The sequence below is a fragment of the Balaenoptera physalus genome (genome assembly GCF_965194825.1).
Source record: "Balaenoptera physalus genome assembly, chromosome: 4".
NCBI lineage: Eukaryota > Metazoa > Chordata > Mammalia > Artiodactyla > Balaenopteridae > Balaenoptera > Balaenoptera physalus.
In genome coordinates this window covers 32,999,164-33,023,751 of record NC_138891.1, presented here as the reverse complement: position 1 = coordinate 33,023,751, position 24,588 = coordinate 32,999,164, and the positions used below count along the sequence as shown (strand labels likewise).

General features: G+C 40.7%; 1 protein-coding gene across 1 annotated transcript in view; it reads right to left on the bottom strand.

Moving 5' to 3' along the window:
* The window catches only part of MED12L (mediator complex subunit 12L), a 318,558-nt gene that overhangs the window by 274,584 nt on the left and 19,386 nt on the right, over nucleotides 1-24,588 (bottom strand). Inside the window, exons 3-6 of the mRNA XM_082459512.1 lie at nucleotides 13,468-13,572; nucleotides 7,283-7,474; nucleotides 5,847-5,879; nucleotides 2,564-2,723 (exon numbers count right to left, since the gene is read on the bottom strand). Of these exons, the coding sequence (XP_082315638.1) occupies nucleotides 2,564-2,723; nucleotides 5,847-5,879; nucleotides 7,283-7,474; nucleotides 13,468-13,572 (490 nt within the window). The remainder of the gene's footprint in view (nucleotides 1-2,563; nucleotides 2,724-5,846; nucleotides 5,880-7,282; nucleotides 7,475-13,467; nucleotides 13,573-24,588) is intronic.

The following is a 24,588-nucleotide window of genomic DNA, read 5'->3' as shown; positions in this document are numbered from 1 at the left end:
TTCTGATTAGATTTTGAAAGTAAAGTTAACAGGATTGCTGAGGGAGTAAATGCAGAGTTCTGAGAGAAAGAGAAAAGCCCAGAATGACAATATGTCTTTTACCCTCATTCGCCTGATGGCTATGTATAACATTTACTACGGAGAAGTCTGAGGAAGGAACAAGTTTAAGGATGGTGAGAAATCAACTTTGATTTGATACACATTAGGTTTCGGATACCTATTCGTCATCAAAGTAGAGGCGGCTAAGAAGCAACTAGATATCCAGGTTACGGGGAGAATTATTATTAAATGCAATAGATACACGGATAGATATAGACAGAGAGAGAGAGAGAAAGAGATAAAGAAGAATTGCACATATGTGTCTGTATATGAATGAAGGAAAGTTCAAGAAGAAAAACATGGACAAGGGAGAAAAGGAATTTATACACTGTATTGTATCTACTTCAGCACCATTTGAAAATACTGTAATGAGAACATAACTACTTTAGTAATAAAAAAGGGACATTTCTTTTGTTTCCCCCAATAAAATAATAAGCTGATGAAAAAATCAGACACGTAGTTAACACAAGACTACTGTGAAAACAGACTCAGAGACAACCATTGTTAACTTTGTGGATTACTTCCTCCCTTTTTTTTTCTTGATATTTACATATATACACTACACAGTTTTGTTTTTTAAGTACAGTTCATTTTTGCTTGTTATTTTGACACACATGAGATAATGCTGAACTCAAAGGTGGCAGCCATGGTATCAGGCCATTCTTTGTTTTGAATTTCTGTGTTCATGCTTTTAGAACGTCCCCACTCTCCGGTTCGTCGAGGCCCCTTTACCATTCCCAAACGCGTCACACCCTGACTCACTCCTCTAGGGTGCCTCCTGGCACTGGAGGACATTTGTACTTTCCGTCCTGCTCCTCAGAGCTTTGCAGTTGGGGGTCTGCCTTATAAAACCATAAGCACGTTTCCATGTCATAAAGAATTATTTGTAAACCTAATCTTTCAATGGACTCTTTATATAGAATTCTCTGTGCACAGTTCTAATGTAGCATCCAACCTTTTATAAAGCATGTTTTAGCACCGCCTCAAGGAGTCACTGTCTAGTCACCAAAAGAGCAGAAACTCTGACTGAAAGTAGTTTCCCTTCAGTTCATTCAACAAATACCTACCAGTGCGTGTGTCTGTGCGTGTGCGTGTGCGTGTGTGTGAGAGAGAGAGAGAGCGAGAGAGAGGATGACAGACACAAAATCTTAAAAGATGATTTCAGACAGAGAAACGTGCTGTGAATAAAATAACAACACATGAGAACATAACTGGGAGGAAGGTGAGAAAGAGAGAGAATGCTACTGAGCTGGGTGGGCAGGGAAAACCTACTGGGGAAATGACACTTGAGCCAAAGCCTCAGTGAAGAGAAGGAGGCTGCAAATAGTCTGGAGAAGCGCAACTCAAGTACAGGGTGAAGAGGAAAGGCAGAGGGGGGCCCAGGAAAGGAAGGAGTACACGTGTTGGAGGGGTGTGCGGCCGGAACATCGCAGAAAGAGGGGGCAGACCATGGATGGCGCTGCAGGCAAGAATCTGGATCTTTAACGAAATTGAGTTATTTGTAGTGAGGTGGATGGACCTAGAGTCTGTCATACAGAGTGAAGTAAGTCAGAAAGAGAAAAACAAATACCGTACGTTAACGCATATATATGTGGAATCTAAAAAAAAAGTGGTTCTGAAGAACCCAGGGGCAGGACAGGAATAAAGACGCAGACGTAGAGAATGGACTTGAGGACACAGGGAGGGGGAAGGGGAAGCTGGGACGAAGTGAGAGAGTGGCATGGACATATATACACTACCAAATGTAAAATAGATAGCTAGTGGGAAGCAGCCGCATAGCACAGGGAGATCAGCTCGGTGCTTTGTGATCACCTAGAGGGGTGGGATAGGGAGGGTGGGAGGGAGGGAGATGCAAGAGGGAGGAGATATGGGGATATATGTATACGTATAGCTGATTCACTTTGTTATACAGCAGAAACTAACACACCATTGTAAAGCAATTATACTCCAATAAAGATGTTAAAAAAATAAATAAAAATAAAAAATTTAAACCTCCGCCACCCCAAAAAAAAACAGAATCTGGATCTTTATTCTAATTGTAATGAGAAACTACTGTAAAGTTATAAACAAGGACACAATATGATCTGATTTAGGCTGAACAATCAGTGTGGCGGTTGTGGAGAGACCAGAACGTTAAGGAGCAAAAAGAAAGGCAGGGAGACCAGTTAGGAGGCTGCCACCGTCTCCAGCCAAGAGAGGGGGTGGCTTGAAGCAGCATTTCAGGAACCGTGGTGGTGACGTGTTCAGACACAGGACACATTTTGGAGGTAAGTCAGGACCTGCTGACTCAGGAACAAGGACTCCGTGCCTGGGTGAACAGAACCAGCGCTCCATCCACACCTCGAGCGACTTCTACCTTCACTAACGGACCTTCGCGGGACTCAGCTCTCTGGGATGGGTGTGGAAGGTGCAGGCAACAATTATTTACAGGGTAATGTAAAATGTATCATACCGTCTCACTTACCCAAATTGGGATCAGTAGCCTGACGTTTCTTAATTTTCGCTTCAGAAATAGCAGAATAATAGGCACAAGTCATCTTGATAAGCCACGTTGCTCGAACCATTGGCACTGAATACTTAGCTAAATATGCGAAAACATCTTCTTTTTTACTAAGGATGGGAACCTGAAAAGGAATAACATTTATAACAATCACATATTATGTTCATTGCTAGGCCAACCTAAAGAAAGGGGAAGCAAGAGAAAGAGACTCTAAGTTCCTGCTGGCTGTGAAAAACTATATCCTTTTTTTAAATGGCACATGCCATTTTAAAAAATATTTTTAAGCAAATTTTAAGAAAAAAGAATCAAAACTATGTTTAGCACATTGGCAACACAGTTTTATCAGTTGTGCTTTCTTATTTATAAAAACAAATTATTTTCAAACTCAGATGCTGAAAGCTACTCATTGTATCAACAAAATAGGGAAAATAATCTCATGACAGTCCTCCAAGGAGTTTATATCTCAAAATTGGAAGGGACAGATCAAGTAAAAGCTATCCCCGCTCTACATTTTATCGAAGAACATTTTTGTATACAGCTTTCCGACTGTAACATTTCGTAAGAGTAACAATTTCCAGAAAGCTGCTAAAAGTGCCTTTAGACCAAAATTTTTAAATAGAGGCTAAAATGATGGATCAGTGAATCTGCCTAATAAACACTGAGCTAGAAAGAGCTGGGTAATTAATTCACTGGTTGAAAGTGGGCACTTGAGGCAGTTAATTACTTCTTCCAGGCCACAAAGGTACTATTTAGCAAATTAGTATCCCAATGTTCTGCAGAATGGCTCGAAAGAGTTAACCCAGTCTTCTAGAATTCCTCATAAATATCCTAGGAATAGCCCATTAATCTCTACATAAGCTATCCAATTTACGAATACAGGGTAACGCAGTGGACAGAGAAGATGTGGGCTGCAATGCAGCAGGATGGGGAAAGTGAGAGGGAGAAGCAGGCAGCGCCCACCCCCGCCCCCAGCAATAAGCACCCCTGTGCTGCAGCCGTGGCCCCGGCCCGTGGTGGTTAAACCCATGACTCCCAGGCTCTTCATTTATGAACGAGATAATACCGACCCTGTCCACCTCACAGTGGGGCGAGAAGGATAAAGCAAAAGAATTACATGTATCAAAATTGTAACAACTTTCATTTTGTTGCCAGTTCCAGTTCCAAGGATTTCTCCGTGACCCCCCAATGTGTTCTCAAGCCATGGACCTGACTCTCTCCTAAGAGGATTCTGGAAACCCACAACCACGGACATCACTAGCCCTGGTCTCTATGCCCCGAAGTCTTGCTTGACCTTGTGTGGAACATCAAAGCTTCAAACCAGCTAACTGATTCATGGAGCACGGCATTTTTCTCTTAGTTAGCCAACGGTTTAGCCAGTGGATTTTTTTTGCATTATACATATGTGACAAATCTGACTATTCACAGTCTTGGAACAAAGTGTGATCCCAGAATTTAAGTGTTTTTTTGTTACATAGCTCTTTAAAACAAGCTATTTCACCTGGTTCTTCCCAAAGAAACATCAAGCGGCTCCAGTGATAAAGGAAAGCTGCCTGGTTGAACACTGAGATGCATTGTGTCCATATACTGTATTTTACGGGCAATGTAATAGACTTTTGATCATGAACAGTCCCTACCTTGGTTGCTGACTTTAGAACATAACCTCCCCCATGACAAAGGCGACTACACAGCATACCACATAACTGTATAAAAGGGAGGTGAAAGTGACACAGGCTAAAGCTACAAAACTTCCTCTCTGTGGATCACAGTGATACATTTTACCTAGAAAATTTCCTGAAAATTTAGCTTACAAGGCACATCTTTCATGCAGCACAAGGCTCTGGGTTTACTGTCGTTTAGGCCAGGGACAAGAAAAGCACAGTCTTATATAGTCAGTTCAAGACCGGAGCTGCTGTTTTTCACTAGAACATACAGTATGGTATCAGGGAGGTAAATTTTAGCTGTCACGCTCAGGTTCCCTCTCAGTCAGATGTACCAGAAGACTATATATAAGATCAAGGCCTAAAAACCAGGCAAATGCAAAAAGTAAAGCTAGCATCTCCAAAGAAACATTACTAATAGCATCTTTATAGAAGCCTCAAGGATTTCTTTTCGAACAGCATTTGACAAGAAGGCACGGCTGGGGATGGGGGGAGCATTTTGAGCGTGTGAAATGTTTACATGAAACAGCAAACAAAGCTGAGTCTTACGTGAACGGCATAAGGCAAACCTCTAGCTCACTGCCCCTGCTGGCAGGACCCTAAGAAAAATGGTTGGCTCAAATCAAGGGCTTTAGAATTCAGAAGAACATATGTGAAGAAAGTTATTTAATTAAAGAAGAAGACACATTTTGATGGTTTTGTCACATTTACACTTTGGGCCAACTCAGGAAGGAGAATATGTTTACACTGACTGAAGTATGACTTCCTACAGGGATGGATTCCATTTTCAGCCAAGAAACCATCTGACTTCAACTTGTAGCTGAACCTAGGCAATCACTGGGCAGCTCTTTGGGTTCTAAACCGAGCGGGAACTGCATCTAAGTACCAGAAGAAAACTAAGACACCTAGCATGGTTTTTCCATCCACCAAAGGGCTGCCCTTGTAACGCTTCTCTCCCTGTATTCTCCTTACTGCCGGTGTCCTCTGTTTGCTAAGCAGTGGTAGAGGCAAATGGAAATTCCAGAGACCACGGTAATCAAAGTCACCAGAAGTGAACGCATCATTCTTAGTGAACTGTTCAAGAACTAAAAGGATATCCCCAGGAGCAAGAAGTCTCCTTTTCCAAATCTAACTATGACCGTGATTGAATTAAAAGGCCTTTTACAGGCCACTGTTGACCTCTCTGTGGCTAAACACTTGGGAGTGCTGCGGAGCTTTATAGTAACAGAAAACCAGGTCCAGAAACCTGATCTATCCCACACAGGAAACTATTCTGAACTCTAGATCAAAGCTGAAAGATGACTCAGGATCTCAGCAGGAAAAGGAAGGTCTTCTACATCAAGCCATCTCGCAGATAAATACCAGAAATTAAGAGGAATTTAAACTTTCTAAGAAGAAGAACACGCAGAGAATGCAATCTTTTACCCAACTCTAAAGAGTTTTCGCCATCTCAAGAAGATGAAATGCTGAGGAAGGGATGGGAAGGAATGACTCTTGAAATGCCCAAGAAATGAATACTTCAAAGTATATTCAATGGTTTGACAAAGAAAACATCTTTAACTTTGCAAAGAATTAACGTCAGGGCTTACCTGAGGGACACCTGACTTGGCCAGAGGCAGCTCCTAATAAAGAGAGAAGAACAACGGCTAATACACTGCACCATAATTCATCTCCCTCTTAAAAGATGAGAGACCATTACACCCCTAAAGCAAGGACATCAATTCCTCACAAGTATTCCCTTTCAGGAAATATCCCCTCCCAAAAAAAACTGCATTCTAAAAGCTTACAAAAAAGGTAAACCTAAAAGGAAAGATGTCAGGCTGGCTACATAGGAGTTGAAGGTACTAACCAACATGGAGGGTGTGAACTTTTGGTAGAAAGCCATCAAATATTGAAGGATGGCCTTTGACTTCTGCAGCCTTCAGATACAATTCACAGGCCACAGTGGGAACACGTGGGAAACGGTCAATAATGGAAAAGAAATGCTATGCGGTCCAGCCTGTGTTGAGACAGAGGCACTACCTGAGTAGCAAGAGAGGGTTATGCTGATGGTTGTGCTTTGCAAGGATTTCGGTTGCCTTTAAGCACTAACATCTATGAAAGGCAACGCAAGGCTCTGACACTAGGGCAAGATAAAGCCAATGGGAGCTACAGGCACTATTTTCAAAGAGGTGCTTTAGAAAACAAAAACGTAAATACACGAAGGAGCTCTCCTCTAACCTGGGCCTGCACCAAGCCATTCGTGAAAACTTAAGAATAGAAGATGGGCTCCCCTAAAACTAAAGGGTTTCAGGGGAGATGAGAAAGACCTGGGGATTATTTGAAAGGTGTGTAAGAAGTCAGAGATCAAGACTAAGAGGGAGGTTTCTGGCTCTCATCTAAATTTCAAAAGACATTTTATATTATTGGGACTATAAGATTGTTGAATCTGTGTAGTATTTCCCACGTGAGGAAAATGATCAAAGGCAAAGATTTTTAAAAGAACCCTCCCTTCCCTCCCTCTCCTCAAAAAAGCAGGGAGCTATGAATAAACCTGCCCATTTTGTACTGAAACTTTTTCAAAGACGGTTTTCAAGCACACACAGAATCACTATCTTTTATCTCATTTGTTCGGAAGAAGAGTTAGTTTAAGAATTTGGATGGGTACTTTTCAAGACAAGGAAATAACATTAAAGCAAGGATTTCTATTTAACCCATTTGGACATCCTGACCTAAAAAACTGAAAATGTAACAAATAAATGAAGTCTCACTGCCGGTTTTTGATTTTAAAACCCTGTCTACCTAATATCCACATAAACAGCTTCCTGTGTAGAATGTTTAGGTCTCTAGATGTCCTAGGCACCACATGCCATCAAAATGAAGGGGAAACAGCCCATGTGCAGCACACACCTGGTGCAGGATACCTGCTATTGAGACTTTGAGTTTTGGAGAGAATTGGGGAAAAGAAATATATACTTGAACATTATCTCAAATATTTTCATTTCTATAAGGCCTCAGTGAAAACAATGCAAGAAATACTTAATACCTTTTTTGCCAAAATAGCAAGTGGTTTATTTCCTGCTAAGTCAGAGAACCAACTATGAATCGCACTCTGGGATCGAGCAGTAACCAGCCAATAATTATCTTTAGCATTAACTTGTGGTTTCTTCTTTCCGGTGTCCTGGAAAGTGTTAAGCTTTAGTTTCTCAGCTAATATGCTGCTAAAATAAGCTCCAATCTGTGGAAGAGAAAACAGAGTTTAAAGACAATAAGCAAGAATGTTAGTAATGTACATATTAGTATTTTATTTTTATTGTTTTAACAGAAAATCTTCAAAGAGCCCATTGGAAAATAAAATGGGAATTTAAGCCCTTGAAGCTAAGAGTTGTGATTTCCTTACACTAACATAATGCAGAAACTCCCGCAGCACCTTTGTTTCACTACTAACAAGTAGGTTCAAGGGAACAAGAAGAGTCTTTGAAAATCCCTATAAGATAAAATTAATTATATCCTGAATAATTTTCAAGAGAATGGGTTCTGCTTTCATCTTTAGATGTACCTCTCCTTTTTCACAGTACACACCCATTTGGAGAGAATCTTTTTCCTGAGAGGTGTTGCATACAAGATCAGAACCTGGTAATCACACACTACTCATTCTTTTTCTTGTTTCATTTTAATAGCACATAAATTTGGAAAGGAAACTCTGTATTTACACTCAGTGCTTTAAAAAAAAAAGAAGTCTAGAGAAATCTAATTTATTTAAATGGAAAATTACAAAAGGTTCAATTAAATTAAATATTCAACATTTTTGATTGGGCTGCCAATTTCATGAGTACAAGTGTTTAGAAAGAGAAAGCTAGTGTGGCTTGCTCTGAATGGAACAAAGTAGCAAAGGGAGCTTCCTGTGAATGACTAGCATTTTCATATTAACCAAATTAAAAGAGGACAAAGGAAAGACAAAGGGACAAGAAGGAAGGGGACTGAGTAATATCTAAAAACTAAATGAATCCACAGAAAACCTCTTGGAATTTCCAAGAATCCTATCACAGCATCACATTTTGTCCCCTGGAAATTCTCTAATAACAGGATGTGGACAACAAATTTCTAACAAATACCTTCAATAAGGTTAGCAGACAGTGGCAACCATGATTAAAATAAAATACCTACCCTGCTGCAGCAAAATAAGAATCACTACCTTAGTTAATGCTCATGACTCAATAAACAATTAGTCTATAGGGTGGAACACAGTTGGAAGCAATTAGCCAAGTTTATCTCCCAGGGCGAAAAGCTGGTAAACATTTTTTTTAATGTGAATTGGCATGCCTTGATCCTTGAGATTGATGTACAGTGAAAAAGTCCGTTTTGCTGTGTTGCGGTAATATGGCAACAAAAATTATAGTAATTAGAAAAAGAGTCTGAACCTTATTTTTTTTAAACAACTTCATAGTATTCTTTTTTAAGCAAAGTTTGCAGAATGTCCAGAGAATAAATTAAATGCAAAAATTCACCAAAAAAACAGCTATTTGAAAACAAGCAGCCAAGAGTAACAAATTGTTTAATTTTAAATTTCTCAATCAATATTTGGCCTTTGCACCAGTGGCACGAAATACCTACCTATGTAGATTGTTTCATATTTTAAAGATCTCTTATTTGCAATCATGTATGAGCATTTTAATCATAATAAACAAAGACATAAAAAAATTTTAAACTAGTCTAAGTACTGTCAAAGAAGAATAGCCACGGTGATCTAAAAAGGCTATTCAATTAAATCAAGCCAATCACTGATTTTGCAAATCAAGAGATTTCCAAAAATTGTATTAAAAAAAAAGAAGTCTGGGCAATCTCTTTTGCAATTATACTCTTTTCTGTGTATTTAATAATAGCAATGGAACACAGTGACTGTATATACGTTTTACTTCCTAACAAACCTTATGAACAACTGCATAAATGTAAACACAGTCAAAATTCCCAAAAAAGCAAGAGCAGAGAAAATGCACATTAGGACTCAAAAAAAAAAATCAAAACATGATCATACACTTAATTTTATTCTATCAGCAATATATTCACATTATTCCAAAATCGAGAAAAAGTTAAAAAGCCTCATTCCCAAGTCCCAATGCCTAACTCCAAAGAACCACCTTGATTAGTTTCTTATGTGTCTTTCCAGTATTTCTTCATGTGAATACACATGAACACGAATATATTCTTTTTCTCTCATATCTATACCTCGTTATGTACATTGAGTAAATGTCTGAGCGCCTTCCTTCCATATTTGCCTATGCAGAGCTTCCCCATTCATTTTTACAGACACATAATAATGTACTGTGTGGATGTACCACATTTTATTTAATCAAGTTCCCGTTAATGGACATTTGTTTCAAACTTCTGCGATTACAAATCACATTACAATGAATAGCCTTTCCTATTTGTTATTTCATACATGTACAGCTATAGCTTTCAGATAAATTTTCAGAATTCAGATTGTATGATTCTGTAATTTTAATCAGCATTGTCAAATTACCCTCCATAATGTTTATACCAATTTGCACTCCCTCAGACGAGGTATGAGAGATAAGGTTTAATTTAAAACTTGTTTCCATCCATCCACAGCTATTTTGAAAATAATTCATTTGGTAAGAGAATGAAAAAGTTTAGGGGCTACACTATAGGTCATGTATTTCATATTCATTAGATCAAATTCCCCTCAGAAGGTTTGAATCCTTGAGGAAATCTCACAGGAAGGATGAGAGCAGCAGAAGTGGTAACGGGTGCTATTTCCATTTATTCAATTATTTAAATTGACATAAAACTTCATACAACTGAGAACAATTTGGCAGTTCCTATACACAAGGCGTTCATACTTTCTGTTATGGACAGAATTGTGTATATCCAAAATTCAGAAACTGAAGCTCTAAGCCTCAATGTGACTGTATTTGGAGATAGAGCCTTTAAGGAGGTAATTAAGGTTAAATGTTCATGGACCGATAAATGGATAAAGAAGATGTGGTACATAGATACAATGGAATATTACTCAGCCATTAGAAAGAATGGAATAATGCCATTTGCAGCAACATGGATGGACCTGGAGATTATCATACTAAGTGAAGTAAATCAGACAGAGAAAGACAAATATCATATGATATCGCTTATATGTTGAGTCTAAGAAAAAAAAAGATACAAATGAACTTATTTACAAAACAGAAACAGACTCACAGACTTAGAGAATGAACTTATGGTTACCTGGGGGGAGGGATAGATTGGGAGTTTGGGATTGACATGTACACACTGCTATATTTAAAATAGATAACCAACAAGGACCTACTGTAAAAAAAAAAAAAAGAGAGAAAAAAAGTTAAATGAGGTCATAAGGGTGAGGCCTAATCCAATATGACTAGTGTCACTATAAGAAGGAGAACACCAGAGATACCCGCACACAGAGAAAAGCCCATGTGAGGGCACAGTGAGAGGGCAGCAGTATACAAGCCGAGAAGAGAGGCCTCAGGAGAAACCAGACCTGCTGACACCTTGATCTTGGACTTCCAGCCTCCAAAACGGTGAGAAAATAAACTTTCTCAGAAAATCAAATTTCTGTTGTTTAAGCCCCTCAGTTTGTGGTATTTTGTTATGGCAGCCCCAGTAGACTAATGCACCTTCTAACCAAGTAATATGCTGCTGGGAATTTATCCTAAACAACAAAAGCTGTATGTTCAAATATGACTATAGCTTCTTTATAAATAACCATAAGAAACAGATAATAGGCTAATTGCTGTACACCAGCAGTTTCAGTTATTACAGCACATAAATGATGAAATGTTATCTATCCATTAATTACTATGAATATGAATATGAATACTTCAGCCTCAAGGAAAAGTACACACAAAATGATATTACTTCTTCTTTAAGTATATAAGTTAAGGAAGATGAAAGTTTAGAGACAGATGGTAGTTATATTTGCACAACAGTGTGAATGTACTTAACGCCAAAGAACTATACACTTAAATACGTTAATGGTAAATTTTATGTTACGTAAATTTTACCACAATAAAAAAAAAAAGTATAACACAAATTACAACACATACATAATTGTAGTTGTGATGTTTAAAAGGTATCAAGCAAGATTGGAAAAAAACTATAAACACTGTGTTTGGTCAATAGGACAATCTGTAGAAAATAATTCTATTTTTTTTCACATCACTTAAATAATACTTCAGTTGCTAGTTTAGCAAATTACATATGTTTGTGTATGCATGTGTGCATATAAAAAGAGATTTGAAATGATACACAAACTTTTAACAATGGTCATCTCTGGTTAAGAGAAAACAAGAATAGGAATTCACCTGTATGCTTGATTTATTTTAATCTATAGGCATGATTTTTTAATTTAAAGAGTAAAAGTATTTTAATATTCGAAAATAGAAATAACTCAAAAAGGATGAAAAACAAACCTTAAAAGAATACAAACAGAAACAGATAATTCCATCTATATATCTAATTGTTAACATAACCACAACGAAAAAAGACTTAATTCAAGAAATTTTTAATACAACACTCTGCCTACATACTTTTTAAAAAAATAAATTTATTTATTTATGTATTTTTAAATTTTTGGCTGCATTGGGTCTTTGTTGCTATGCACGGGCTTTCTCTAGTTGCAGCGAGCGGGGGCTACTCTTCATTGCAGTGCACGGGCTTCTCACTGCGGTGGCTTCTCTTGTTGTGGAGCACTGGTTTTAGGCACACGGGCTCAGTAGTTGTGGCTCACGGGCTCAGTAGTTGTGGCTCACGGGCTCTAGAGAGCAAGCTCAGTAGCTGTGGCGCTCGGGCTTAGTTGCTCCGCGGCATGTGGGATCTTCCCAGACCAGGGATCGAACCCGTGTCCCCTGCATTAGCAGGCAGATTCTCAACCACTGCACCACCAGGGAAGTCCCTCTGACTACATACTCTTAATGAAAGTTAGTCTAAAGACAAAAAGCATGGTAGAGCAATTGTAAATTTTACATAGCAATTTTGTTGTTGGAATGACACTGGTATAGTTTATTCTGGAACTTTTTATGTATATTGTAAGATAGAGTAAATGAATAAACACGCTAACATTGCTGGGATCCAGGGTTCTCACCTTAAGAGAAAGGAGATACAATGATGGAAAAGGGAAAAGCATGGGAAAGACCCTGTGGTACTGACTTAGAACAGATGGATGGATGGAAGGAAGGAAGGAAGGAAGGAAGGAAGGAAGGAAGGAAGGAAGGAAGGAGGGAAGGAAGGAAGGAAGGGAGGGAGGGAGGGAGGGAAGAAAATGAAGAAAAGAAACCTAAATATTTTTGCCATCTCTGTCCACTGAAAGGGCCTAGAAGTTGTGACACTCAAGTAGCCATGAGCAAGCTGGGTACCCAGATCTGGGATGGGGTAGGAAAAGAACAAGATGGCCCTGGACTATGTTATTGTACCTAAAGTGAGGAAGTGCCCAAAGGACTGGGTTGGGGGGTAAGGGGGTTGTCCAAAAGGCCCAAGAACCAGGTTAAAGGTGCCCCCACTGGCCAAATGTGAGACAGTGTGAGCATCAAAAAGAAAACTGAAGGCCATACAACTGATTTTAAGAAGAGTTCAGGGGTTCAAAGTGATACTGAAAAATGGGGTGCCCTTAACAAAAGAATGTCAACTAATAAACATACGAGGAATAATAACTACAAAACCAGCATTTTGCAACCATCAGCAAAATAAATCATTCAGCAGGAATCGACAATTGATGCTAAAATCATAGCATAAAATTGGAGAATAGGATATTCATACGGTCTCAAAGTATCACCCTGTGGAGATTACTACGAGGAAAAGATGACTACTTTTGCAATGTAAAGAGATGGCAGACACCACCTTAAGTGATCAAACAGTATAACCAATAATCAGGCAAACTAACACTGCATGTTTCCTGATATGCAATGTAGTCTTTGCACCAAAAATATTTAACCTGGAAAAAAACAACAACCTCACAACAACAACAAAATGAGGGACTCTGGAGAGCGGTACTGCACTAGATTAAAATAGGATTAGGAGACACGCCAGCCAAAAGCAGTGCATGATCCCTGATTGGACCCTGGGGCAGGACAGCATAAAGGATATTTGGGGGAACTTTGAATATGGGTTGTGGTTTCAATAACACAAATGTATCAACATTAGCTACCATGGGTCTCACATACGTATGCTCTTTCGGAAGTTTTGGGAAGCGATGAGCATTACCTTTGACGGGTTAATTACAATATTTCTAGCCGAGCCATGCTCATCTCCAGTAAAGGCGGGCTGATTGTTGAAGCCTTGCTTTACATTCACAGCGGTAAGTTCATCCTGTGGGAGGAAAGGTACTGATTAGTCCGAAGGATGTCAAAGCTCCAACTGAAGCCAGCATCCTGTAGCCTGAGGAATGACGAGCTTTGCTATACTCTGTAGAAGAGAACCGTTCAACACTCACCAAGGAAAGAAGCAACAGAGGTTTAAAAATCAATATATACGTGTGTAGAGAGAGAGAAAGCAAATGTGGCAAAATGTTAACAACTATTGCCTGTAGGTGAAAATTCTTCACTAATAAAATTGGAAAAAGAAAAAAAAAAAAAAAAAAGCAACCTCCCCCCCATAAACATAAACTCATAGAATGTGCAGACTCGAAGTGTTTCTAGAGAGCCCACAGCTTGAGTGCCCCTACCTTGCCAGCCCCTATGCACGTCTCTATGCTATGTTCCAGAAAACTGGCTCACTCAACTTACCCAAGACCCCACAGCGAGTTAAACACAGAATGAAGGGTTCCTGGGCGCAAGGCTTGTGATAACCACACACCATCACAGCCCTGCCACTGAGGGGAAGTTTAGAGCTTGCCAAGCTGTTCATACATCTCGGCTCACTTCACCTTTACCAATTCTGAGGCAGATGGTAGGCGTGTGTCTTCATGCCTGTTTGCAGACGAGAAGAGTGAGGCTTGCTCAGCTAGTACAGTAACTGGACAAAGCCAGCACTGAAAGACCATCTTCTCAATCCTAGACTAGGAAGAGAAATTTCCATGACACTGTGCACCAGAGTACAAATGCCACAGGAAAATGTGGTCTAAAAATACACAGCCACAATTCATACCCTCCTTAAAAAAGATCTCCTACTGGACAGATATAGGAAAACTTTCCTTACCAAGGTCACAACATATCAAAAATAGCCCAAGGCATTTAAAAAAAAAAAAAAAAAAAGAAAAACCTTCCCCTGTCCAGACCATTGAGTTATAGAACTAAATCAGAGTTCCCAAAATACAGACTTGAAAGAATAAAGGGGAAAGGTTTGCGTAAATGAAGCTACCTCTGCTCCCCTCACTTCAGGCCAAGAAATGGTCTCAGTGACACCTGGGGTAATGGGAGCCACAGCACAAGAATAAGAATATACGCTTATTCTTCACAAGTAATTGCCGTAAGTGTAAAATGAAAAAAAAAAAAAAAAAAGAAATCAACTGATCAAATCACTGCTATGATTAGGCAGAAAGCCTTAGGCCAAAATCGTTAACGACATACAGCACCTGAAAGGTCACCTTGGCTGAGAACTGGGGTCTCCTGGAGTCATGCTATGTAACTTTACTTAATTGTGTGTGCTCTAGCTAATACCTTGGCTAGACACAGTTCTGGTGGGCTTTCAAAAAACCCCACTACAGGAAGCTTAGCTCTATGGTAATCAAGTCTCCTCCCAGCATGGAAGGTAGCTGGAATTGTGATCCGCACAGAAAATGAGTTGCATGTATATATCAGAAGACATCTCAAACTGTTCCCGCATTTTCAAATAAATTATTTGGAAATCTAGGGCAAAACTACATAACGCATATTTTAAGTCAAAAAAGTGTCAGTCAACTGAAATAAAGCAAGCATGCTAATGAAATTTCTGTAGTCTCAGAGTCTAAGGAAGAAGGGGGACACATGGTGTCACGAGGGGAACGGGACAAGAAAATGGAATTTTTATCTTTGCTTTAGCATCAGAGTAACACAAGAAACACTAATTGAGTAATAGCTTATGTTTTTACTAAAAATACGTCCTGGCTTAATCAAGAGGGAATGTGTGAGGCTTTCAGGACCAGTTAGTTCCATTTACTGCTGCTTCACTTTCTATTCTAAACTAACCCCTGCTCAGCGAGCTGCTTGCTGTGACTGACTGCTAACCACTGGCCTGGACAGACATGCCACACACACACACACACGCACACACACACACATACACATGCACAAATACACATACAGAATCCCCAGAAGGAAAAGAACATGGAACCATGGTAACAAGTCTGTCAGCCGCAGCAGATTTTCCTCAAACTAGGATCCACACAGGTACTGCTGGGAGCCTCGAGTGCTGAGAACGTTCCAAACTTGTATTCTGAGTTTCATGAAAATGCATCCAGAATCTGACCACTTCTCACTACCACCGATGCCTCCCCGAGGTCAAGGCCACCATCATCTCATGAGTGGACACTGCAACAGCTCCTAACTGGTCCCCTTCCTTCTACCTTTGCCCTCTGAAGGCCACATTCAACACAGCAACCACAGGGAGCTTTGGAAAAGTTGACTGAGATCACGTCACTCCTCAAAACCTGCGATAACTCCGTACCTCAGAATACGAGCAGAGGCCCTAGGAGGTCCTACATGTCCCTGAGTCATCTGGCCCCTTATACCGTTCCGACCTCATCCCTGACCACACTCCCCTTGCTCACTACCCTCCAGCCACACCGGTCTCTCTGCAGCTCCTCAAGAGTCCAGATGGACCATCTCCAGCCTCAGGGCCTTGCATGGTCTATCCCTTCTGCCTGGATTGCTCTTCCCTGGTTTCCACATGGCCAACTCCCTGACCACCTTAAGTCATGTTCTCGATGAGAAATCGGACGACCCTATTTGAAACTGGAACTGCTCACCCCATTCCCTTCACCCTAGCACTCCTAATCTTCCAATAATCCATAGCACCGATCACCTAAAACCCCACGTAATTTACTTACGATGTATCCTGTCTGTCTCCCCCACCAGAAGATGAGGTCTGTGAGAACAGGGGTCTTTTTGTTGTTCACAGAAGCATGCCAAGAACACAGAGCAGTGGCTGGCACAGAGAACACAGAGGCATTCAATAAATATTTGTTGAAAGAGTAAATAAGTGAATGATAACCTGTTTCAAACAATTAACTTAATAAGTATATTCTGAATCACTACCCCATGACGTTGAGGTCCCTAATTCTGTTTGGATTTATGACTAGAACCACTTAACCTCCCAGAGCAGTGGCTGTCACCCCATCAAGCCCAAGGCACCATCCTAAAAGCAAATATTTTTAAATGCCCTTTTTCCAAGTCTGAAATGAAATTCATAGACAATAACTTACCAACATTTTTTTTTAAAAATCAATGTAATGCCCTCACTCTAAAATTTTTTTCAAAATGAAAGTAAGTTACAACAACATAGGAACTTGAAAAGAAAACCCTCAGGCATACACCACAAGACCTCTACTACCCAAAAAGTGTGGTCCATGGGCCATCAGCGCTGGCTTGTTAAAAATGCAGAATCTCATTTCAATCAGCTTAACAAATTCTCCAGGTAATTCATGGACACATTAACCTTTGAGAAGTGGGGCCCTAGGAGACATCAAGAATTAGTAAATGTTTGTTCCTATACCTAGAATAACCATAAATGCAGTCAGTGCAAAATGCAGACTGATATAGGTGTGCTGTATTGCTATTTCAAATTATCAGGAACAGCGTGATGTGAATCTTCTGTAACGGTGAAAACTCTTAGTAAAATTTTCAAACCAACAAAATAAAATCTTCTCGCAATATATTAAAATGCAATAGTCATATTCCTCAGAGACTCAGTGTATACTGACTGTGGATTAAAATCATGCCAAAAAAATACTTTGAGATCATATGTAAATAGATTCCCACCTGGAACAGAGAGAAAACGACTCTGAAGGTTTGGTGGCACATATGACAATCCAGTGGGACACAGGACAATTCTTCACTGAGGACATCTAGCACACCCGGCCCCGCCCACTAAATGGCAGTAGCACCTCAATCGTAGTGATAGCCGACACCTGCTCCCAGAGTGTCACCACACTCCTGCAGAAAACCAAAGTTTACTGAGAGGACTGCTTTTACCTTTTAAAGCCCTGCCTCTGAAAAGGGGAATCCAGGTTTCAGAAACAGGGAGTTTCACACAGGCCCTGCTCCTGCTGCAACACCATGACGACGGGACAGCCAGCTCCAGCCACTACAGGCCCCCACGGCTCGCAGCTCTGGTTACAGGTGGAGGCCTTGCTGACCCCAGGGTAAGGATGACTAAGTGGAAATGCACACAAGGGGGATGAGAGCCCAGGCTCTGCAATCAGACTGTCTGAATCTGAACCTCCAACTCCACTGAAGAGTGACTCAAAGCAAGCACTGGAACTGTTCCCGGGCCTCAGTTTCCTCAACTGTGAAACAGGGATAGTAAGAGTTTCTACTACTATTATCTCCATAGCCCAGTTGAGGAAATAAAAAGCAGAGAGGTTAATTAACTTACCCAAGGTCACACAGTGGTAAAGAACTCCAAAGAATCCCATGTTCCTAGCCACGATGCTATATGAAAATGGCCAGCAATAAGTATTACTGCTGTTGTCTGTGTCATATTTCTGGTTCAGGAAAGTGATAACCTGAAGCTTCAGTAAGCACTCAGAAATACAAAAGATCTGCTTCAGAAATCAAAACGACCTTGGCCTTCAGTAGTGGTTCTCAAACTTTTGCATGCATCAGAATCCCCTGATGGGTTTGTTAAAAGCACAGCTGCCACTGGGGCCCCTCCCCCAGAGTTTCCAATTCAACAGGTGGGGTGGTGCCCAAGAATCTGAATTTCTAACAACTTCCCAGATGAGTGATGCCTATCCAGGGACCACACTTTGAGAACCCCTGACATAAAGATTTGGAGTTGGTGGCTTTCTAGAAAACCAGGGCTCCCATGCCCAGCATCAGGGCTGCACTCACCACCACCAAGAAACCGGATGCTCCACCTTAGCTCAGGAGCAGGAAGTCCCAAGAAGAAAAGCCTGGTCAGAATTCTCTGCCACACCCCTATCCCTACTCCAAAGGCACACACACAAAGCTACACACACACAAACACACACACACACACAACACACACACAAGGATCAAGGAAGAAAACAAGTCAGAACGTTTCTCTTTCACTCCTTTAACTTCTCATAGACCCACGAATAAAAACACCGGGGCTGCGGAGTGCTCAATTAAATCAGGAAGCACACAGAGCTAAAACAGAAGGCTGGAAGGCACTTCTGTTAAACTCTACTCACACAGAACTTTAGGTCAGCTTCCTAGAGAAACCAAGTGAAACGGAGGTAGAAACCAAAGCGTCACAACCAAAACATGCACCCTGATGGTTTTTCTCCTAAAGTTTCTTTAAAGAGTGAAAGTCAACAGCAAGAATCCAAACGCTGAGTTAAGAGTAAGATTCAGATTCCAGAGTGTTTACTATTGTTGCTTAGACAGTGTTTCTCAAATGCCAGTAATGCACAAACAGACCCCTTTGAAAGGAAAAACATCCTCTCTGACCCCAGGATGCGTGATGAACCCAATGTGGGAAAATGAGATAGGACATGGATACTTAACGGCATTAGGCAGCGCTAAGAGATTCAGAACAAGATGTAACGTGTTATACGAACTCAAACTACAAAACTTTTATGACACTTTGCTCTGAAGGCCTTTGCCAAATCTAATCAAGCAAATATGGAAGGGAGAGAGTCCAGATTTTAAAACAGCATGCCTCTAAAATCCCCAAGCCAGGGGACACAAATAGCTTCCTCTTGCACTAACCTTGAACCTCTTCAAAGATTTTTCTAAATAAGAGAGGATAGCCACCAAAGTCCTTACCATGGTCCTTACAGAAACTGAAACTTGTTTTGCTACACCTAGTCCACAATTCTCATAAAAAATAGAACCGTCAGCTGCTACTCTGCCTATTTGCAAAGCTGAGACAACTAAACCCCTCAAAACTTGGGGACACAACCAACCGCTAATCACGATCTTAGCACCAAACCCTTTCCAGTAAAAGAACTCCTTTGTTGGAGGTTGAAAATTTTCCCATTGTACAATGTGGGGAATAAAGAAAAACAAAGTGCCAATCATGAACTCAGAGAGTTTTAAATGTGTTTGTTTGTCATTAACAGCAGCGGGGGCAAAACACTGTACACACATGTGTGAGCCCTAATACCTACTCAGCCAAGAGACAATGCTAGCTGAGAATACGCATTCAGTCCGGCCTGGTGGCCTAGGGCAGTGGTGCACCAGGCCAGGCAGCATATGATTCCAACAGATTCAAAACGGAATTGGTCCAAAAGTAACCTCAACACAGAGAAAAGAAATCTCGGCCACTTCGTCGTTGGCTTCAACTAAAATGATAAGCCTTAAAGCAATTTTAGGGAGACAGGTACCCAGAGACAAACAGAAACAAAAGGCTAGAAACTGGCCCATGTTCATATGGAAGGCCGGCATTCACTCTGCATTTCTGTATTTCATACAGATACAAAAGCCAGACCTTCGATATTCTGGATGAACTCCAAATGCATCCATAAATCTCGTGCATTTACCTTGAACTTCAGAGAATGATGTTATTTTTTGGATCACTTTCAAAGCAATCTTTTAATTTCAATAAATGTTTCATCAGGAAAGTGAGAACATTTTGATGCTAGTTTGGAAATTGCTTAAGCTCTTTCTCACTCAAAAGGGGAAAAATGTCAGTTTAGCACAATTTTCAATGACCATCTCACCAAGCAGATAATAAATACACACACACAAGGTGCACACACACTTAACCTCCTCCAGAGTTCTCATCTACTGCAAAGAACACATGCAGAGATGCCCAATTTCCTCGGTCACCTACTTGCCTCTAACAAACTAACTCAGTGACTGTCAACAGATTGGACAGAAATGCCCACCAGGCATGACAATGCCACAGCAGTAGAAAGTGTCTCCCTATGCACTAGTTAGGCTGTGTTAGCTAGGGTCTTACCCCAAACAAAATTTTTAAAAACAGCTTTATAACTGTTTTCCCTAGCTTGTCCACCTCTCTCTCAGAAGAGCATTCTCTGAGACACCTGAGGATGTCTGCAGATCCCATTTGAGAAGTGAGACTATGATAACACCCATCATGGATAGATTCAATAGTGGTTTTTTTGTTTTTTTTTTTTTTGGCCTCGCCATGCAGCATGCGGGATCTTAGTTCCCTGACCAGGGATCGAACCTGTGCCCCTGCAGTGGCAGCTCAGAGCCCTAACCACTGGACTGCCAGGGAATTCCCAGAATCAATAGTCTTCAGGCAACACTTAGGGTTAGCAGACACAAATGACCCAAGAGATAAGGGAAAAATCTTTCTCGCCTCAGACCTCATCATTAACCAGTTCTATCCATACTTCTCTCAAAACATGTCTCACATCTAGTCCTGCCTCTAAAATACTACATACAGCCATCTCCCTAAACTGCGGCCACTGTCACAGCAGGCCCAGGTTGCTGCTCCTCACACACCTCCCCTCCTCCATCCAGACCTTCGCCTCAACCTAGCCTGCCCACTGGCCCCTGATGAACCTTCCTGAAACAGGTTTTCTTTTCTGCTCTCCCCTATTCAAAAGCTTCAGAGGCTTCCCACCACCCCACCCTACCCCCGCCCCAAAGGACCTAAAGAGAACAGAAGCATCTAGCACAACACTCTACAGATCCTCAATAACACCTGTGGGCCTTCTCTGCACCTAACTCCAGCCTCGACTCAAAACACAATCACCGGGCTTCCCTGGTGGCGCAGTGGTTGAGAATCCGCCTGCCAATGCAGGGGACACGGGTTCGAGCCCTGGTCCGGGAAGATCCCACATGCCACAGAGCAACTAAGCCCGTGCGCCACAACTACCGAGCCTGCGCTCTAGAGCCCGCGAGCCACAACTACTGAGCCCACGTGCCACAACTACTGGAGCCCGCATGCCTAGAGCTCGTGCTCCACCACTGCAATGACAAGCCCGCACACTGCAATGAAGAATAGCCCCCGCTCGCCGCAATGAGAGAAAGCCCGTGTGCAGCAACAAAGACCCAACGCAGCCAAAAATAAAAATTAATTAATTAATTAATTTTTTTTAAAAAACCACAATCACCTAGGATGGGCATTAAACCCCTCAAACAACCAAGCTCCACTTCCCAGCCTCACTTCCATTCTAAGTATTAGAATCACAGAGATCTGAGTTTGAATATAGAGCCCTGCCTATCATAGGGAACAACGTAAGTGACCTCTCTGCACCTCAGTTGCTTCAACTGAAGTAAGACAAGAATAACTCACAGGGCTGAGGTTACATAAGATAAAATGTAGAGTTTAGCACAGTGCCTGGCTGGCCCCATATTAAGTGCTCCATAAATGGTGGCTACTGGCATAAAAAAGTTAGAGCTTTGTTTTTTAACTTACATTTAATCTACTTGACTATTATATTCCTTGCCACATACATTGTCTTTTCAACCTCTAAGCCTTGCCTGATGTCATTCCCATCCCCTGGAGTACAGCATGAAATCTCTTGCCTTCTTCAAACCCCAGCTCAGGGCTTCCCCTCATCTGATCAACAAATAATGAAGTATACATCACTGTGCTAAGTACTGGGGATTCCATAGTGAGCAAACTCCAAGTGTGATAAATGCCCCAAAGAGAAGTACTACCTGCTCAGAGCACACATGATAGAGGCTTAACCTAATCTGAGAACTCAGAAAAGATTCCCTGAAGAAGTGGCCTTTGAGCCAAACTCTGAGTCTGAAATAGGAGTAAACTAAGTTAAGAGGAGGACCCTTACAAAATAGCAAGGTTGACATTTTGCGTGAAGTGATATAATACTAACTCTACGAAGACCACAAAAAGTTAGAGATGTATATTGTAACTGCTAGCGCAATCGCTAATAAAAATAAAATGTAAAGAGGTAAACTAAAATGTCAATAGGTAAGTTTAAATTATTTTTAACAGAGTTTAATAATCCAGAAGTAAAATGGTAAATAAATCGAACCATACCAATAATTACATTAAGTGCTAATTATATGTTAATGGGTTAAGATTCCAATTAAAAGACAGGGATTGCTAGAATGGATAAGGAAGCAAAACCCAGCTACATGCTGCACTTTAAATATATTAAGACAGATAAGGTGACAGCAAACGGATGGAAAGAGATATATACCATACAAATGATGAACTTAAGAGGGCTGGAGTGGCTATATTAATATTGGACAAAGTAAACTTCAAGATAAAGAGCATTATCAAAGACAAAGAGGGGCATACCATAATGATAAAAGGGTCAATTCATCGGGAAGACGTAACAACAATCACGGGCATTGGGTGCCCAACAAGAGACAGGAAGAGCGTGTGTAAGGTCTGTAGGCCTGGGAAAATGAAAGAAAGAATGCTGTCAGGGCAGGATCAAAGGGACGCAGGTGTGAGGTGAGACTGGGTAGTGGGTGGGGATAGAATACACAGGGTCTTGTGAACCAAGTAAAGGACTTCTATCTTTACAAGAAGAGTAAAGGGTTTTACCCACACACCTATAGTCAATTAATCTTCGACAAAGGAGGCAAGAATATACAATGGGAAAAAGACAGTCTCTTCAGCAAGTGGTGTTGGGAAAGTTGAACAGCCACATGTAAAAATCAATGAAGTCAGAACACACCCTCACACCACACACAAAAATAAACTCAAAATGGCTTAAAGACTTAAACATAAGACATGACACCACAAAACTCCTAGAAGAGATATAGGCAAAACATTCACCAACATAAATCATACCAATGTTTTCTTAGGTCAGTCTCCCAAAGCAATAGAAATAAGAACAAAAATAAACAAATGGGACCTAATCAAACGTACAAGCTTTTGCACAGCAAAGGAAACCATAAACAAAACAAAAAGACAGCCTACAGAACGGAAGAAAATATTTGCAAACCATGAGACAGACAAGGGCTTAATTTCCAAAATATACAAACAGCTCCTACAACTCAATAACAAAAAAACAAACAACCCAATCAAAAAATGGGCAGAAGACCTAAATAGACATTTCTCCAAAGAAGACATACAGATGGCCAATAGGCACATGAAGAGATGCTTGTCATCACTAATTACTAGAGAAATGCAAATCAAAACTACAATGAGGTACCACCTCACACCAGTCAGAATGGCCATCATTAAAATGTCTACAAATGACAAACGTAGGGTGTGGAGAGTGTGGAGAAAAGGGAACCCTCCTACACTGTTGGTGGGAATGTAAACTGGTGCAGCCACTATGGAGAAAGTATGGAGATTCCTTAAAAAACTAAAAATGGAGTTTCCATATGATCCAGCAATCCCACTCCTGGGCATATATCAAGACAAAACTATAATTCAAAAAGATACATGCAACTAACACAACATTGTTAATCAACTATGCTCCAATATAAAATAAAAACTAAAAAATAAATTAATTTTTAAAAAAGATACATGCACCCCTATGTTCATAGCAGCACTATTCACAATAGCCAAGACGGAAGCAACTTAAATGTCCATCGATAGATGAACAGATAAAGATGTAGTACATATATACAACGGAATATTACTCAGCCATAAAAAAGATTGAAATAATGCCATTTGCAGCAACATGGATGAACCTAGAGATTATCATACTAAGTGAAGTAAGTCAGAAAGAGAAAGACAAATACCATAGGACATGACTTATATGTGGAATCTAACATATGACACAAATGAACTTATCTACAAAACAGACCCACAGACACAGAGGACAGACCTGTGGTTGCTAAGCGGGAGGAAGGCAGGGGAAGGGATGGATTTGGAGGTTAGGATCAGCAGATGCAAATTATTATATATAGATTGGATAAAAAACAAGGTGCTACTGTCTAGCACAGAGAACTGTATTGACTATCCTTTGATTAACCATAATGGAAAAGAATATGAAAAAGAATGTATAGGTAGATATGTATAAGTGAATCACTTTGCCATACAGCAGAAATTAACACAACAGTGTAAATCAACTATAATTAAATAAATGTTTTAAAGAAAAGAGTAAAGTGTTTTATGCAGTGGGGTGACATCATCCAAACCGAATAGGTCCACAGTGGGGACAACTGATTGGAGCCGGTCAGACCAAACAGGAGGCCTGGGGGCAAGGGGACTGGGACGGGTTAGAGGCTCTCTTAAGAGGCGAGACGTGAGAAGACGGTAGCTAGGACCAAGATAGAGGCGGAAAGAAGGGAAAGCATGGAGGGATATTTATTACGGGGCTACTCAACAGGGGTTTTGGTAACATGCTGGACGGAATGACAAAGAGTGAGG